Source organism: Pseudopodoces humilis, chromosome 1, assembly GCF_049639895.1.
Source record: "Pseudopodoces humilis isolate 2021_Gansu_Grassland_sample_001 chromosome 1, ASM4963989v1, whole genome shotgun sequence".
In the NCBI taxonomy this organism is placed as follows: Eukaryota; Metazoa; Chordata; class Aves; order Passeriformes; family Paridae; genus Pseudopodoces; species Pseudopodoces humilis.
The window spans coordinates 49,607,599-49,624,690 of NC_142200.1; the positions used below are offsets into that span (position 1 = coordinate 49,607,599).

At 40.0% G+C, this 17,092-nt stretch overlaps 1 protein-coding gene across 2 annotated transcripts in view; it reads left to right on the plus strand.

Moving 5' to 3' along the window:
* Window positions 1-1,766: 1,766 nt before the first annotated feature.
* Window positions 1,767-17,092, plus strand: part of ARHGAP28 (Rho GTPase activating protein 28) — a 76,722-nt gene continuing 61,396 nt past the window's right edge. For both annotated transcript variants that reach the window (XM_005517249.3, XM_014257535.2), the window contains exon 1: window positions 1,767-2,024. In XM_005517249.3, coding sequence (XP_005517306.1) covers window positions 1,894-2,024 — 131 coding nt within the window. In that variant the 5' untranslated portion in view covers window positions 1,767-1,893. The remainder of the gene's footprint in view (window positions 2,025-17,092) is intronic.

A 17,092-nucleotide genomic window follows, 5' to 3' on the forward strand; every position in this document is an offset into this window, starting at 1 on the left:
TTCTGGTCCAGGAGGGAAAATGTAAAACCAGGACAGGACTGAATACCCCAGTAGTCACAGAATGCTGCTCATTGCATTCACCCCAGCCATCACTGGTGGCACCATGGCATATGGTCCCAGTGCCATGGGCAGTAAGTGGTGCTGCCAGAGATAGCTCAGAGCCTTCTCCTCCATTTCTATCATCTCTACGTGGCTGCACAGTCTCCCAGAATGCCTCCATGCTGCCATGAAAGCAGCTGTGATTTTATCCTGGGCAACCCGGCCTTAAAACACTTAATCCAGGATATCTTAACAGCATGGCAAGAGCAGGCTTAGAGGCTCTGTACGTTCAAATATTTATGCTTCCTGGGTGAGTCTGGCAAGTAGTGCTGCCAAGTGTACCTTTATCAGTGTCCTATGCTGGCTAATTTAAAATTAACTTGGGCACTGCCTACATGAGTCGCAGCAAGGTGTTTGACTGAAACCACTGTGTCCCTCCAGGTAGGATATCCAGTTCAGGGGGAAGGTGGAGGTGAGAAGATCATTTTATGATTCAAAACCTGAGCTGCTTCACCAGCTGAAGAGAATGACAGCACTGTATAGCAGTGCTGGAGAGAGCACCCTCACTCCAGGGAGATGCAAAAGAAAAGACCAACAAGCGTTTTGTAGAGAAGCTGTGCTCAGGATGCAGCTGGCAGCTGTGACAAAGGTGCAGGGAGGTTGGTCTTTCGCACCTGTGCTCAAAAGGTGCTCAGAAACCTGTGGCCCAATGAGTAAAATCAGGAACATCCTTCACATGATTTCTTAGGCAGGATAGTAGTTTTCAGGAATTGGGACTTATCAGAAACTTTTCTTAAAAAAAAAAAAAAACAAACCCAAACACTGAAGAAGTGGGAGAGGAAAATAAAGGGATGTGCAAATTTTCTTACTTTGTCCTACAGAGTTTTATCTGAGTATTATTCCAGAATCGGACTCTAATTTTTTTTTCTTGATTGTCTCCTTTTGAGTGAAAAGCACTTAGTTAATGTACAGAGATCAAGTTAAATCATGAAAAAATATCAAGCATCTTGGTGTGTATTTATTTACAGGATTGCTTCAAACAAACACACACTCTTGTAAAAATAATTCACACATTTTCCAATGCCTTTCTAATAATGTACACAGCCACATCAGGCAAAATGAAAGCTTAATCTGTTTTCAGGAGACAGAAAGTGCAGTTCCCTGCCACAGATATGATCCGGCATGTAAGGAAATCACAGCTCCCGCCGCTTGGTGATTTAAACGGAGCAGAGCCCGCTCGGTTTCTGCATCCCTTGTAAGACTCCCTGCTCCACCAAACCATGAGTTGTGTTTGAGTAGTGTTCTCCGCTCGCACAGCCAGCAGATCGTTTCACTTAGACAGGACTAACTCAGGAGTAGGAGGAGGAGTACGAATTTGCTGTTAAAAGGAAACAAAAATAAAACAACAACAACAAAAAAACCCCAACCAAACAAAAACAAAACAAAAGAAAAAAAAAAGTCCACCCAGAATAAAATATAAATAAAATAAAATAAAATAAAATAAAATAAAATAAAATAAAATAAAATAAAATAAAATAAAATAAAATAAAACAAAACAAAAAAAAGGAAGTAGACAACTATTCGGGGAAGAAGTGTTCGGGGAGGAAGGACTGCGGGATTACCTCGGGTTTCTCGTTTCCTAGGAACGTAGTAACTTCCCCGTGGGTTGTTTTGTGGGCGGTGTTTTTGAATATATGCTAATCGAGCTTCGCTGACAGGGAGGGGAGCCGTGTGTCGGTGCCACAGCTCCGCTGACAGCCCCGCCGAGCCGGGCCATGCGCTGCTGCTTGTGACAGGGTCACTCGCCCTGCCCTGGGCTCCCTCTGTCACCAGCAGCGGGGCCGACATGTGCCTATGACCATGGAGATGAAGGACTCGGGCAGCGTGGTGCTGACAGCCTACCACCCGCACAGCCCGGCCAGGATCCCGGGCATGGAGCAGAGCTTTGTGCAGGATATCCCCCCCAGCCATTCGCCCAGCAGCAGGTAAAGGCTGAGGGGCGGGGGCCGGTGCGGGGCCCGGTGCTGTGGCGCTGTGGGACGGGTGTTGTGCTGAGGGCTGAGGCGCTCCGGGGCGCTTGGCTCCCGCACTTTGCTGTCTCCGCCGGGGAAGTGATTCAGGCCAGGGCTGCGGGCTGGGCTTGGGACCTGGGGAAACACGAGTGCGTGTTTTAAATCTTGTAAGTCGGCTGAGCAGTTTCCTGCCCAGGATACTCAACAAGACAATCCCTACGGAAAAAGGCGCGTGGATCGGGCTTCTGCTCAGGTCCTTTAGGACTGTACTGCCGAAAAGTGAGGTGGCGGGACTGGCTGAGCTTGGCGCTCAGAAAGTTGATTCTGGCTTTGGTTTAGAGGATTGTTTAATTCCTTGTCCGTTCACTCACCAGGTCAGAACCAATCCTTGTGCTTTTCGCTGTAAAATTGAGGTTGCTGCTTTGCTTTGCACAACCACGTACACACAATGGGAGACCGCATCCTTAAAGACTTAGTCTAAATAAGAAAATTCCTTTCTGTTGCAGGAAACTAAGTATTGTCTTAATTAATGCAGTCGTGTGTATGTTTACTTTCCTACCTTGTAGGAATGCGTGTATTTGCGCAGTTCAAAAACAAGCGGTTTGAGCAGTTTTACTATTTTAGAAAATCTGATCTTTCTCCTAAAGTTACATATCTGAGTTTTGCAGTTTCCTCCAAAGCAAGTGATATAAAAGCTCATAGTGTAAAAAGTTGAAGAAAGTAGGAAATCTTGCATTATGGCTTGACTGAAAAAATAAGAACTTAAGTGTAAGGAAACAGCAGATGACATTATCCCCACGAATTAAGTCTGTGTCTTCTCTTAATAAAAATAATGATATTTACTTTATATTGTTTATTTATAGCCCAATAGCTATTTTGCTTTAAATGTCATTATTTAGATTAGCTGCATCTTCCTGTTCTTTGTGTGTTTCCCTGGCTGTGTCATAAAGATAACTCCTTTGTTCTGGTAAATTGCTGTTTGAGAGCAGTACCAAAATACACAATTGCATGTTGAGAGAAGAAACGGAGTCTGGGCTTTAAGACGCAGTAGGAATGGCATTTGCTACTCAAAACAGAGAGCGGTGGTTTGGCATTGGGTTACAGGGAAACATGTAGTTTTTTCCCTGTGCTCTTCCCTTAGGAAGAGCACTAAACTCAATCTGCCTTAAGTTTGTGAGCAACAGAAATGTGGTGTGTTGCTGTTTTTCTTGTGGGTGTGCTAATTGTTTTAAAATGAACTTGAAACTTAAGCTCAGAGTGTATGACAATTTAAATCACACACATAAATCACATGCATATCACCTACAAAAAGCAGAAGTGCCAATTGCAGTTCCTGAAAGAAAAAAACTAAAGCAGTCCCTAACATTTTGATGAGGAACATATTTTGGAAGCTCCTGCCATGAGGCAAGGCACATGGCTATGTGTCTGTCTCTGTGCCTACATATTCATAAGATTTTGGTGCTGTCTATCCTTTCTTGTCCTCAACTTCCCACAGCTGTCTAATAGCAGTAGTCAAATTCTGCCATATGGGCAGTCAGTGGCTGTCTGAGGTTCCAAAGCCTGTTCAAGAGGGGGATTTTATTAACCCAGCATGAAGTCCTGTGGAATGCAAAACCCATGAAGGCAAATGCACTGAGTGTTTTAGCAAATGGTAAAATAGGCTCTGGCTTAATCCCTACTTCATCTTCTAAGAACTCTTTCCTGGACGGCATTTTCTATATAGTTTCCTCTGCCGCCATCCTAATGCAAGAGGTTTTATTATAGACTCTGTCTGGTGTTCCTTGATCCCCAGGGCAGCTACCCACAGTATGGCATGTTAACTCCTTGACTCTTCAGGAAAATGATTCAAAAAACTGTGAAAAGAGCAGAGGTGTCACCCGTTTCTTGTTTGATAACAAAAACAGTTGGGACCTAGAACCTGATTTTTCTCTGAAGTCAGCTGCTTAAGTTACATATAGCTCTAATACAGTCTGTACTTGAGATGTTTATCCATGAGAATAGAATCTGTCTTGGATATTAGACTTCGATTTGATAAACTGCTGGCCAGTTCTCTCTCAGCTTAGGAATCAAGATAATTAATTTTCCTTCTTCTCCTCATAACATTTTGCTTGCTTCAGAGTGATGCACTCTTTATATTAGAATAGCTCCACTATTGGAGGAGGCTTGGAGATGTCTTAGAGCTGTTTTCTCTTGCAAAAACTTTCACTTTGGCAATCTTCTAATTAGAGTTTTCTCACAAAAAGTGGAACCTAATGCAACCTCAGCTAGCATTTAACTGCACCACGCCCCACCATTTAAGAAGACACTGATAAAAAAAGAAGGAAAGGTTTAAGTAACCATCATGAGCCCCCTAAATAAATGAGTAATCCTAAACACTCTTGACAATCCAGACACACAGCTGAGGAGCCTATGTACATGAAAGGTTACACTAAGAGATGCATCAGACCACTTGGATTCATATTCACGCACAGCTCTCACAGGGCCAACCAGGCTGGCATTTCTAAAACACACTGCCAGCATTAGGGTCAGCATGAGGTGTAGCAGCTGCAAGTATTTCCATTCCTAAGCTCAGTGGGTCTATACCTCATCAAAAGTTAGGGGATAGTAGCTGGTGGGCTCTAAGGAGAACAGGAAAAAATTTGCTTTAATTGCTTTGAGTGGAGGATGCATCAGTGTGCAGTGAAGGATTGAGAATTCTTAGAAGTAGTGAAGAGAGTGGGATGGAAGTTTGACTGCACAGTGATGCCATCACCAGTTTGCAAAGGAGAATTCCAGCTTCCAAATGTAGTGTTGGATAACATAATGAAATGGTTAACAAAAGGGACCACAGATTCCACCCGTCCTCCAGAGCAAGAGTTCATCGGGGGACTAAAGACAGTGATACTTAAATATCTTTGCTTCAGTTACCCATATAGTTCAGTTCTGTCTTTCTCTGTTGCATCTTGCAGACTTATTTAACCAGTTCTATACATAGGCTGGGGTGAGCCCTGAAAACTGCACTGTTGAGTTCCCTAGAGCTCCAGGAGAATTCTCCAGACAAACCTTCTTCTAATTCTGCTAATGTAACTAACATGCTCATTTTCCATTTTTCTCATGGGTTATTAAGGTCTCTTTCCTTAGCTTGCCATCTGCTTTTATGTGCGCTTTATAAGCACTTATAATACTAGTATCTTTTTTTTTTTTATTGCTTGTGAGAATGAGGTGTTGAGGAGATCTCTGTTTTGTTTGCTTAGCAGTCAGGCTACCTCCACAGCACATGAGTATAGTGGGAAAGATTCCTGTTCTTGTGGCAACCCCATCACTCTTTTTTAATCCTGTTTATTAGAAAACAGATGTCACAAGTACTGGCACCAAAGAACCCAGAATATCACACTATCCCTGTCAATACAGATCCTGTCTCAGTGCAAAGGTGAAAGTGCTAATTTATGTTACAGAATGGTCAACTTTGGCTTCCTCATTTCAGAGAATCAAGGACTTTGTAGTTGTGCACAAATACTGCTCCTGGATTACATAGAGGAAAAGTGGGGCCACGGCCATATGTCTTTCTCACATCCCCTTTTTATCCTGTTAGGAGTATCTAGGAGGAGTTATTCCTGTGCTCAAAGGAAACAGGCATGACCTCTATGCCAAATGGCCAGTGAGCTCTCTAAGGTAATTATGCAATTAGGGGAAGACAAAGCATTCCTAAGTGAGTCATGCTCCAGCTTTCCTTGACTCCAGTGTGATAATTAGAGTTCCTCTGTTTGCTACCAGCACATCTACCAGCAAAAAACTCATCCTGCAGTGCAAATCCCAACATTTTCACTGCAACAAGTGTCTGTCACTTATATGTGCATAAGATAAGAATTAGAGGAAAGTAAATGCACGTTCATAGGGTTTGTTACTGCAGAATGGGGTGAGAGAAGCTTTTAAAGTGCACATCAAGCTTTTTATACATTGAGTAAACTTTTCAATCAATAATCATACAAAGAGCAGCATATATACTACCAAACCTAGGAGCTTGCTGCATAGGTAAAGGACAAAGTAGATGTCAGCACTATTGATCAACACAGCCAAGAACTCTTCTTCCCTAGTCAACTTCAAGTCTGGTACTTCCAGTTGTTTTAGAGAAATGCCCTTCCAATCTCTTTGCATTCAGCATGTCTCCCTCCTCCTACTGTCAGGGGGGTGACTTTCACGTAGACATCACTAAACCAAAGACTCAAAAAAGAACAGGAATATTTTCTGTATTGGTTGAAAAATATTGTGTGGATTGAGTGACCTGCTGGCAACTTCCAGGATCCCCGCTCTCCAAGTCTAAGACTTGCAGATTTGGAGCTGATAGTTGAGTCATTACGCTGGACAAGCATGACACCAGATTGTTTTGTAGGATTCATTCCTCCTTGCAAGCTCCAAGAAACTACAGATATATGTCAAGGTGAAGTAAAGTGTCCTGAAATAATTCCCTGGAATGAGTACAACTGCAGGAGGAATCTTTATGCACCAAAATTTGTCTTGTGGCAGGAGGAGCTATATGAACAGTTCAGGTTTTATCCCAACAGAAGCAGATTTTATCACACTGAAGTAAGACCTGTATGCCCAGAGGCCAGGTGATCTGGGTTGGATTTCTGTCAGTGCTGATTGAGCAGCTCCCCTGCTCAGTTGTATACAAGTGATGTCAAGAATGTCTTCTTGGTGATGCAGGATAAACAACCTTAACTATTTTGGATGTTTATCTCACTCTATCATAAACTTCCCCAGAAGACAAAAATAAAAATCTGGCTCCTTTTCCCCAGTAAATCTTGACATGACTTGGGCCTTTTGCAGTAACTTGGACTCCAAAGCTATGAATTTAAAATTTTTAAATGTCCTAAATGTGGTAAGGAAAATCCCACAAATTAGTAGCCCAGGAAAAAACAGCATTGGCACCAGCTGGGCAAAAAATAAATTTTGTGGAAAAAATAATCCTTGTTACAACTAACAGAAGCTTTCTAAAATATGACTTTTAGAGTATATTTTTATAGATCCTAAGAATGATAATTCTTAATAAAATATTTACCAGGGGGGTGCGTATAAATAAGTCAGACAATAGTAGACACGCTTTTCCTGTAGGTTTTAGAAATACTTACAGTATGTCCTTTGGGAGCCACACTGAGGAATGTAGTATTTATAGCCAGCTCCTCATGTTATGGTTGAAACTAGAGTTGGCTTCTCTGGTTTCTTTTTAGTTTGGTGCTCCTGCTGCTCTCCCTGGTACTGCCATATGTAGAGCTAATGAAAAACATCTGGCACTGTCCCTTTGATCATTTTGTTTGGTTGAGCATTTAGCCAGCTGCCCCATTCATTTTTAACTAAGTCACTTATCTCTGATTACATGAGAGTTGGAGCTGCCTGCAAAAAAAACGAGTAGGACCTGAGAGCCCTGCATGCCCTACACGGACACGTTCACATTGCATCTGGCAGCCTGACATCACTGGCATAACAAACTGCCAGGAATCCGCAACCTTCGTGTTACTTTTGCACAGGCGATCATAATAATTCTGTGCAAATGTGTGGAAAATGTGCAGAGTTGGCAACTGCAAGACATGACTATGGAGTACTAGTTAAAGTACTTAGCTAGAACAGGATCTGAAAAGCATCTGTTTAGTGCTGTACAAATATAGAATCACATCCTGAAATAGTGTGGGGTATCCACAGCAAACACTCAAGCTAACATCCTGGATTTCATCTAACCACAGCAAAGCGGCCATTTGGCCCACTGGATGCCTAGCTCCAGCTGGCCAGGTAGCACAGCAGAGCCAGCCCAGCTGGTAGCACATCTGCCAGAGGGGCAGCATCATGCTCTTTGCAGCCTTCAGGTACCAGCATGCTGGGTGCATTCAAAGAACACAGGAGAGCTACCCAGAGAATAGTGCCCAGAGTCCCATCCCAAAGTGGTGACTGAAGCGAAGTCACCTAGCATTTTGCCCCCCCTCCCCTTTTCCTGCCTCCTGCTTTCTCTCTCAGTGGAAATCAACTCATACCATCTTTGTCTTCCAAGTCCTGTCTGAGTGCTAGGGACTCAGAACAGGGAGACAAAGAAAGAATACAAGGGGGTGGGAAGAAGAAGGGAGCGAAGGAAGACAGGAGAATGACCACATTTCTAGGTGTATTACTTGATTCACATCCTTGTTTGCAAATAAAATGATCTGGAGTCAGAAAATAAATAAATGCTGTTTTGTGGTGGGGAAATTTACAGCTGGGCCTCAAGTCCCACCAAACACATGGGGTTTGGGATGGCATTTAATTAGTGATTTTAAACTCAAAACATGAAATGGTTTAAAAGACAGCTTGTTTGAAAAAGTGTGCTATTATCCTGAAGGACTATTTCAGCAGAGATCAGCAGAAGTGCTTGAGTTGGCATTCCTTGTAATTAATGCAAGGAGAAGATTGATGATCTGTGAGGGATCCCTCATTTTTGTAATTCATTTTTTCCCCTGCCATATCTTAACTTTCCAGACACTGTTAGAGTCTCTGAGGAGAGACTGAGGAATAAACACTGGAGCAGGGAGCCTTTTATCAGCTTGTTCGTTTAAAGGCAGTTATGTTGTCTTATTTAGGATGCTGTGTGCAACACTCAGCTACTGTAACTCTGTGGGATTTTCAGATGTGTAAAATCATCCAGGATGGACATATGTTGGATACTTAGGCAGAAGGCGGCTGAACGAAGGAAAGACATAAATCTCTCCTACTAAATGTTACTGTTAATGGATTTCCACCTGAGGACTACACAAGCCTTTTTTAAAATCTCTTGGTGCAGAAGTTTCCTCTGAGCAGATAATGAGCAAGATAATGACCATAAGGCTTTTTGTGGAGGGTAAGAAGAGCCCTAGCAGAGAGAGACAGAGGAGAACAAGTATATGTGGAGAACAAGTATCAGATGTAGAAGTCCAGCTGTGTTGACATCATTTACCAGATGAAAGACAAGTAGAGCAAGAGACAGGCCAGGGAGCTGTGTTTTAAGCACCTTTCCATGAAACCTCAGGACATCAGCTATCAGGTCACTCTCACAACTTGCTACCAGAGAAGGAAGAAGCTTTAGAGCTGTAAGTCTTCATATTTTAATAGAACTAATAAAAAAAACCCCTAGCTTTCAAATGGTCAGACTTGGGAAGGGCATAATGAATGTATAAAGGCCTGAATTTGACTCATGGAATAGTAGGTTCTTTGCTAACTACACCCCTGCAGAGTCTGCAGGTAGCCAGACTCTGAGTTAATCAATGCAAAATATAGGTATGGCAGTGGAGAGCCTCCTCACCATCAGTTTCTCTTTCTCTGGCTAATGAAAATTCAGAACAAAATATCATCCAACCTTCTTTTCTGGCCCAGTGATTATCATACCTAATAGTAAAGATGAAATTTAGAAGTGAGAATGACAGATCCTTTTTAAGGTTAACCTTAGTATAAGAACAAGAACTGGATTGTTGTAGCATTCAAGCTAACATGAATTAGTTCTTTTTTTCATTCTAATTTAATAAAGCAGCAATAATAAATCATGCAGTGATAAATCAAGTGTAATATGAGTCTTGTTTATATATGTGGACTGAGTTAATGGACACTTTGGTGTAGTAATAGAGGATTTACCTCTGAATTTAGTGAAAAAGGAATCAAGTCATCAGAGCTCTCATCTTTTTGTCAATAATTCTGTTTACAGGGCATGATCTGATTATGTTATCTCCTGTGTCAAGTCAGGCCGACTTCTTTAATAGTGTTCTTGCAGAATAGGGCATCAGTACAAAGTCTTAGATAATTAAAACATAACAGTGACTAGGCCTGTCTTCTTTTTACAGTTCTTCCCTCCATTACTCAAATATTTTGAAAACTTGAGTTCAAAATTTTTGTCTGGACCGTATCAGAGATGATTATAAAATCTTTGCTGTAAATACAGGTGAAACATGGAGCATGGGGGCCTAGGGCATCCTCCGAAGATGTTTTTGAGGCTTGGCTTGTCCTTGGCCATTTCTGAACCAGATGGTGCCCATGTCATGCATGTACAAGGAAGTGAACAGAAACAGTGAGTTTATCCTGATGAACACAGACAAGGGATGCCTTTGTAATCAAGCTGTAGCATGATTTTAAATTGCAGGTGCTCATTTTTGGAGAGAGGGTGGGAAAAAGGAAGCCAGGACAGCCTTCCAAGCAAAGGAAAGAGGTGTTTTAAGTGCATGGGAATATTTTGTCACCTGCTGAAACAATAGTGTCTGCCTCATATAAAGTCCTTCTTACATTTTCCACTCAGAGGATGCATTTCACTGTAAGATCCTGTGATCTGCTGCAATCCTTTGATGCTGCCTTGTTTGCTTGCTTTCTTCTCTCCTTCTTTCAATTAGCAAAAGCAATTAACCCATGAGAATTTAGCATTACTGGTAATGTGAATTTTCTGGAAGTATTCATTTATTCTAATTTACTTGTGTAAGTAAGTGCAAGCCCTTAGATGGAGCATGAAGTTTATGGTTACCCACATATCATTGGCAATTCACAGAGTATATGGCAAACATTAGAATTACTTGTCCCACAAGTCAAATATTAACTGGAATTTTCTTCAAGCATATTTGTTCAAACCATCTGTTGCCTCTGACAAAGAGTAGCGGTTAAAAATAAACAAACAAGAGAACCTATGTTAATTTTTGAAGAGCCTTCTGCATCATACAGGACCTCCATGTTCTGTATTTAGGAAGCACACCACATATTTTTGGGAGAGACATTGATTCTGCAGCTATTTTGTGTGTTCAAAATGCATTTCGTCCTTAATGGACTCCATCTCTTATGCCTTTTTTTACCTACTAAATTTGTTTTACAAGGTTTAGCTAACCCTGAAGCTGACTGTGCCCCACTCAGCAGTGTAGTAAGATCATGCAAGCCAAAATAGCTTGCATCAGTCTACACTGAACACAAGTAAATCTGCAGTTAATTGCTTTACATGTCATGCAACAATGAATCACTAGTTTTAAGTAATCACCCATTTGTACATGGAGTTTATTGTCATAGGATGTCCTTGGAGGCTCATTTTCTCTTTCCAGATTCAAACATGGGGTATAATATTCTGTGGGTAACAAGGATGTCTATAATTAACGCTTAGTACTATCAAGAATTCTAAAAGATACAGTTAAGTTGTAATTTTCAGAGGTAACCTTCTCCTCCTTACATGAAGTTGCTCCTGAAGTAACAAAGATGTGAATTGCTTTTTTATTTCATGGTATTTTTTTTTGCTCTCAAACACAGGACACTGGAATTTGTGCACTATCAGTATTTAGGCCCAGCTGTGATGTCTGTATTCTGCTGAAAATCTGCATTACAGGCAAAAAAGAACCAAATAAAGCATTGAAAAGAAAAAAGTAAAACCATAGAGATTCAGTCTGATATCATAGGTTTAACAGCAAGGTAATAAATCTGTGGCTTTAGTGGATATCAAGATTACCACGTAATGACTGCACACAGGAATTCAGAACATACTTTTCATGGCGTGGCTGCAGGCAAATCTGACCTCCCTCTGCCTGTGTCCAAGAGCTGTAGGGCCACGTTAGCACAGAGTTTTGCCCAAGCCAAAAAACTGCCCTGGTGACGCAGTACCTCAGCTGCAGGCCTGGCGAGCCTGTGTCCAGCCCACTGACACGACTGTAGGAAACTTGAAGGCTGGAATCTGGAATTCAAAGTGTTTAAACTAATGCTTCAGGACTGATAAGACAAAAAAAAAAAAAAAAAAAAGGTATGTGTTTTTTTTCTGAACAGGCCACACTGCTGATTAATAGGTTAGGCTGGGTATTTTCAGGTTTAGGTACATAAACAGGTATAAAGTTACACTGCATTTTTCTCAACTGTGTTGCAGCCTGGAAGGGAAGCTTTGCCCAACTTACTTGAACCATAGCAGAATATCTTGTTCTTTTGTGCAAATCAGATTCCTACAAGGGAAAAGCACATGAAAAAGGAGTGCTGCTTTTGATACTCACTTAGAAAAGCTTATTGACAACAATATGAAAGTATTCATCATCTGAATCCCTGTAGACTCCAGCAGAACAATCAAGGGTACAACCAGGATCCAGCACTAGTTCTGATGAATAAATTTAAAGATTTTACATTTGTATTAGGTTAGATGTTTTTTCCATCTAACTTAGGTAATCTATTTGAAGAGTAGAATTCTGATTTTCTGGGAGAATAGAGTTTAAAAATCTTTTATTTCTTTAACAAGACTGAGGCCAGTCATCAACTGAATATTCATTAGAATCTCCTTTCTAATTAAATTCATCAACTGGATCAGAAATATGATGATGTTCAGAAACTGCATTGAGCCACATTCAAACACTGTAAATAAGGTTTATAACCTTTATTCTTGAGCTGTCAGTTCAGCCTTTGGTTTCTGAATCATTTCATGGCATTGATCCAGTGCTTCAGTTATGCTGAAAAAGGCATTGACCACTGCAAAAGTGGGTGGAAAAACATCATTCAGCAGTTATCTGGGTATATCTGCTGAAAGTATGTCTGTAATTTTGTGAAGGAGATGGTGTTACTAAGAACAGATTGGTTTCTGAGACTGCTTGAACTCAGCCAGCTGTAGTTAAACCCTTGAAGGCTGACAAAATGCATTCCTAATTATATCAGTGGGGTGGATGGCTAGATTAAGTTACCTCCTTTGAGACTATTGGTGACGAATTTCCATCACTGGGATAGATTTTATATTTCATACAAACCAAGGGGACCTCAGGTTGTGCAACAATAGGAATGACCCAAATTCTGGCATGATACACACCTGTGGGGCTACCCTAAAGCCCACAAATAGCCATATCCCATTAATTCACTGGACATGATGATAACATTTGATAGGCAATCTTTGAAGACTTTGAATAAATTTAACCTTAGAATGGAATTAATCTTTGAAATTAAGTGCATGAGTTTGCACCAGGTACCAGAAAAAAAACAGGAGAATCATAGACAGTGGGAAGAGTTTTTCTGGTATCTTTAGAGAAAACACATATTTATGGCTTTGGCCATCTTCACAGGGTCTTAAAACATTCACTGACGTCAGTATACTTAAGCAACTGGTGTAGCTGAAGATAATAAGCTCAGTGTTTATTTTTCTGTAATTTTCTGTGATCTATATTTAGTTTAAAACTTAACTTAATACCACTTTTCCATCATTTTTAACTACGTATAAAATGAGTAATGACCTGTAATGTGGTTATAGCAGACCAAACTTACCATCTCCTGAAGATCACTTGAAAGCGATGAGTAGATCTCAGGGATAAACAATGAACATGTACAGTCAGAGGAGTGACATACTCTTACAAAAGGGGAGGAAACCTCTTACTCTTCAATATCAATTTCATATTTGATGAAAAGAGTCTGCTCACTTTGTAAGACTGCTGTTGTGCATTTTAAGTCTGGGAGACATAAGGAAAATTCCTGTTGGCTTGAGCTGACATTTCTGCCCTTTCTCACACTTAAACCATGATATATTAAGCCAGAGAGACAACACAGTGCTCTGTTTGTGACACCTGGAAAATCCTGTTTAGAGTTAGGTGCTGTGTTGGGCTCATCAGATAGGTCACTCTGGAGAAGAATGCATGTTTGTTTAAACTGTTGAACTGTGGAGGCTAGACAGAGTTGAATCTTTGGATTGCAAATGTAATTGACATATCACCACACTGAAAGTCAGACCTAGAACTCCTCCTGGTGACAGCAGGCCTTGTGCTTGCCTCTGAAGATGTAGGTGTCCTGTGTCAGCATTCTGCAACTGACTCTATATCTTTGATACATGTTGCAGTTCTTTTTTGTCATTTAGCCTATTCACTCCATCTCTTATTTAGAAACGCCTGAATTCCACAGAGGGATGAATCAGTTATTGAATTTCTCTGTAATTACATTTCTGTTGCATCCACTTTGTGTATTTATTGGACTTTAATGAAAAACAATAAACTTAGCCAAAAACTACTGAGCTACACAGGAAAGATAATTGAGTGGGGCAATTCTGTAATGGTCACTCATGATGGAAAAACTTAGCAAGTTCGATGGGATAGTTTTCCTTTTAGATTCATCACAGTCACTTTTTTGGATTGCTCTCAGAGAAATATATGTACAAATGGAAATATTATCACAAGTTAGCACTGCACCCCAAAATCCAAACAAAACAATGAAGCATCACAGACTTTCCTTCCTATTCTGATTGCATCACTGGAACCACTTCCTAACAAAGGGATTTCGTTTGAAAAAACTTCCTTCTGTGTTTTTTTACAGTGCTGTGTGTCTGCATTCCTGTCCATTTGTATGCTTGATTAGCTGAAATCAAATACAATGATGCAGATATCCAAGCAGCTATAAAAACTCAAAGTGAGCAGTACTACCAGAAAAAAAAAGTTTCTGCATTGCAATCTTCATGGGAATTGCTGTGCAGAAAGCAAAAGAGCTAATGCAAAATCACGTATGTGTTTTTCCTTCATCTTATTTTGTCATTTTGTAAGAGAAGTTTGCTTTTTAGTGGACTTCAAATAGTCCTGTGAACAGGTAACAAAGGATGTACTGTTTGTGTCTCTGCCTCATGCACAATTGTCCTCTGGCCAGCAGCTTGAAAGACACAGCTAGATTTTTAAGAAATTCTGTAAGTATTAATTGTGGGAATTTTTTCCTCTACCTGTGATATTCTGTGTGCTTTTGGTATTACTTTTGACTTTTGCTGAGTTAGTCTTTTGGTGGTTTTGGAATGAGTCCTGTAGCTTTTAAGAATGGGGAATGTATTTTGGTTTTTGCAGGTGATGTTGTATCTTCTAGAAATGAATCGTTAAATTGATTCTGATTATATACATCGATTGAAATTAATAGAAATATATAGATATACGTATTTTTAGGTGCCTAAGATAAGAAGATTGTTGGAGATTTATGTCATCCTATCTGTGTATTCAGAATATATTACTTATGTAAAGATAAAAGAAGATAATACTGCACGCATCTGAACCTAAGTAAGAAAACTTCCAATCATTAATAGAATCTAAAAGAAGTTAGAAGAAAAATCAAAAATTAAGGGTAAAGTACCAATTAATTAACAAAATAAGAAGTGCATAAATAAAGAAGAAAACATACCTAAGATCTACTTTAATGGCTATCCCACAAGTGCCTCTTGCTAGGTAGTTGAGGGATTTTTTTGCATTTGCCTTGCTGTTGACAAAGTCTGGGCTAGTCATTCTTTGAAAATGGATAATATTTGACAGCATTGGAAAAGATCTTGCTGAATATATACACTTTTCCATTACTAAGTAGTAAAGTGAAGTGAAGAATAGACTAAAACTATGATGAAAGTAGATGAAAGATCATCAAAATTCTTTAGCTGAGGCTTGTTCTTGAATTCAGTGTTTTGGTGCTTTACTTAAATTTCTGATTTAATCATGCACTTGTTGAAATTAAAGCTTTTGAAAAGTTCTGTGATTGGATTATGTGGGAAAGAATGTTTGTGACTAGAATATTGAATAGGGATTGCAGTAATTGTTACTCAGAAGTCTGAACAAGTAATTGAAACACACTGGGTGTTTTCACAAAGAAAGCATATGAAAATACACATTCATAGCAGATGTAGATGGCAGAAGTTTTTTGAAAGGAGAGGTCTGTACATTTCTTTGATGCAACCCTTGAAATGCCAACAGTCAAATGATTTACTACACTGTATTTGAGTTTTGACTGCTATCCTATACAACATGTAAATAGGAAAATCCTGCTTCCCTGGAAATATGATAAGAGAGTAGCTTCTTGGTGAGCTGTGATTGACCTTATGCTACTATCCAGTGTTTGCCTAACAAAAATGAAATTAATTTGTTTTGCATGAAAAAAGAAATCAGATAATATCTCAAGTAGAAAGCCTTGACTTAGACACATATACTGTCTGTACCATGGAAAAAATTCTGATTTACTGTATTTTCTGATTTATTCTACTTCTATGCACTTTGAACATTTTTTGATGGATGGGCTGGTTTAATCCCATTGACAAGAAAAATAATGAGAGTAGCTCTGTGGCTCCTCTGAGTTGCTGTGGTTATCTAATTTTCATTGGACACAAACTTCATCATAAACTTACTCTGAGTAGCACTTGCCCTGTGTTTCCTGCAAGGTTTGTTGCACTTGATTTGCACATTATTAGTCATATTTTGTTTCATTTAGAAATATTCTATACAGAATAGTTAGGTTTTACTTTTTTCACAGATGGACACCTGGGGAAATTAATTGCATTGTCCAGTTACTCATGAAGGACAAACTCAAGTGACCTCTAAGCTTGACTGTCATATGTGCCAGGAGGTGCTTTGAGGTTCTCCTTACCATTTTCCCAGCTCATATCATTGCCTCAAAATGTTACAGTGGAGCCAGAAAACTTTCCCTGTCAGTTTTCAGAACTGCAGCTCTACGGTGAATCTATGGACAAAAAATGTAGGAGAACCAAAGGAAAACCTGCCCACAGACTTGTGTACCTCCTGCAGCCATGACAACTTCATCTATGGGAGCATTTTCTGGAGGACACTCTAGAGGACCAGGAAGTTCACAAAAGCAAAATGGTTTAAGTTTCAGTTTGTTCCTCGTTTGATCAAAAGTTATTGTCAAATTCCCACCGAACTCATAGGTGCTGTCTGGTAGTCAGCTATCCCCAAAGTACTTTCACTCTTTCCTCATCTATTAGGGCTCATAATCACAACCAAGTTGTGATGACAAAACAAGCTGCCACTTACACTGTGAGCTTTTATAACCATTTAGGGACTTGCTCTTAGTGCATGGCTAATAAAAAGTAACTTAACTAGGCTTTTACTCTTTCATGACAGAATTACTTTGAATTTTATGCCACATTTGCCGTGGACTAAACTTTCACATGACAGTTAATATAGCTCAGTTGCTAATTAAGAACTTTTCCAGCAGTAGCAATAACATTTGTCTTAACTCTTATCTGAAACCCCTTTCCCTGGACCAAAATAACTCTATAATTACACCTAAGAAAATAATTTCTTTGGATGATACGTAGATGTAAAATAAAGGGGTATTACTGCTTCCTCCAGTCTCCA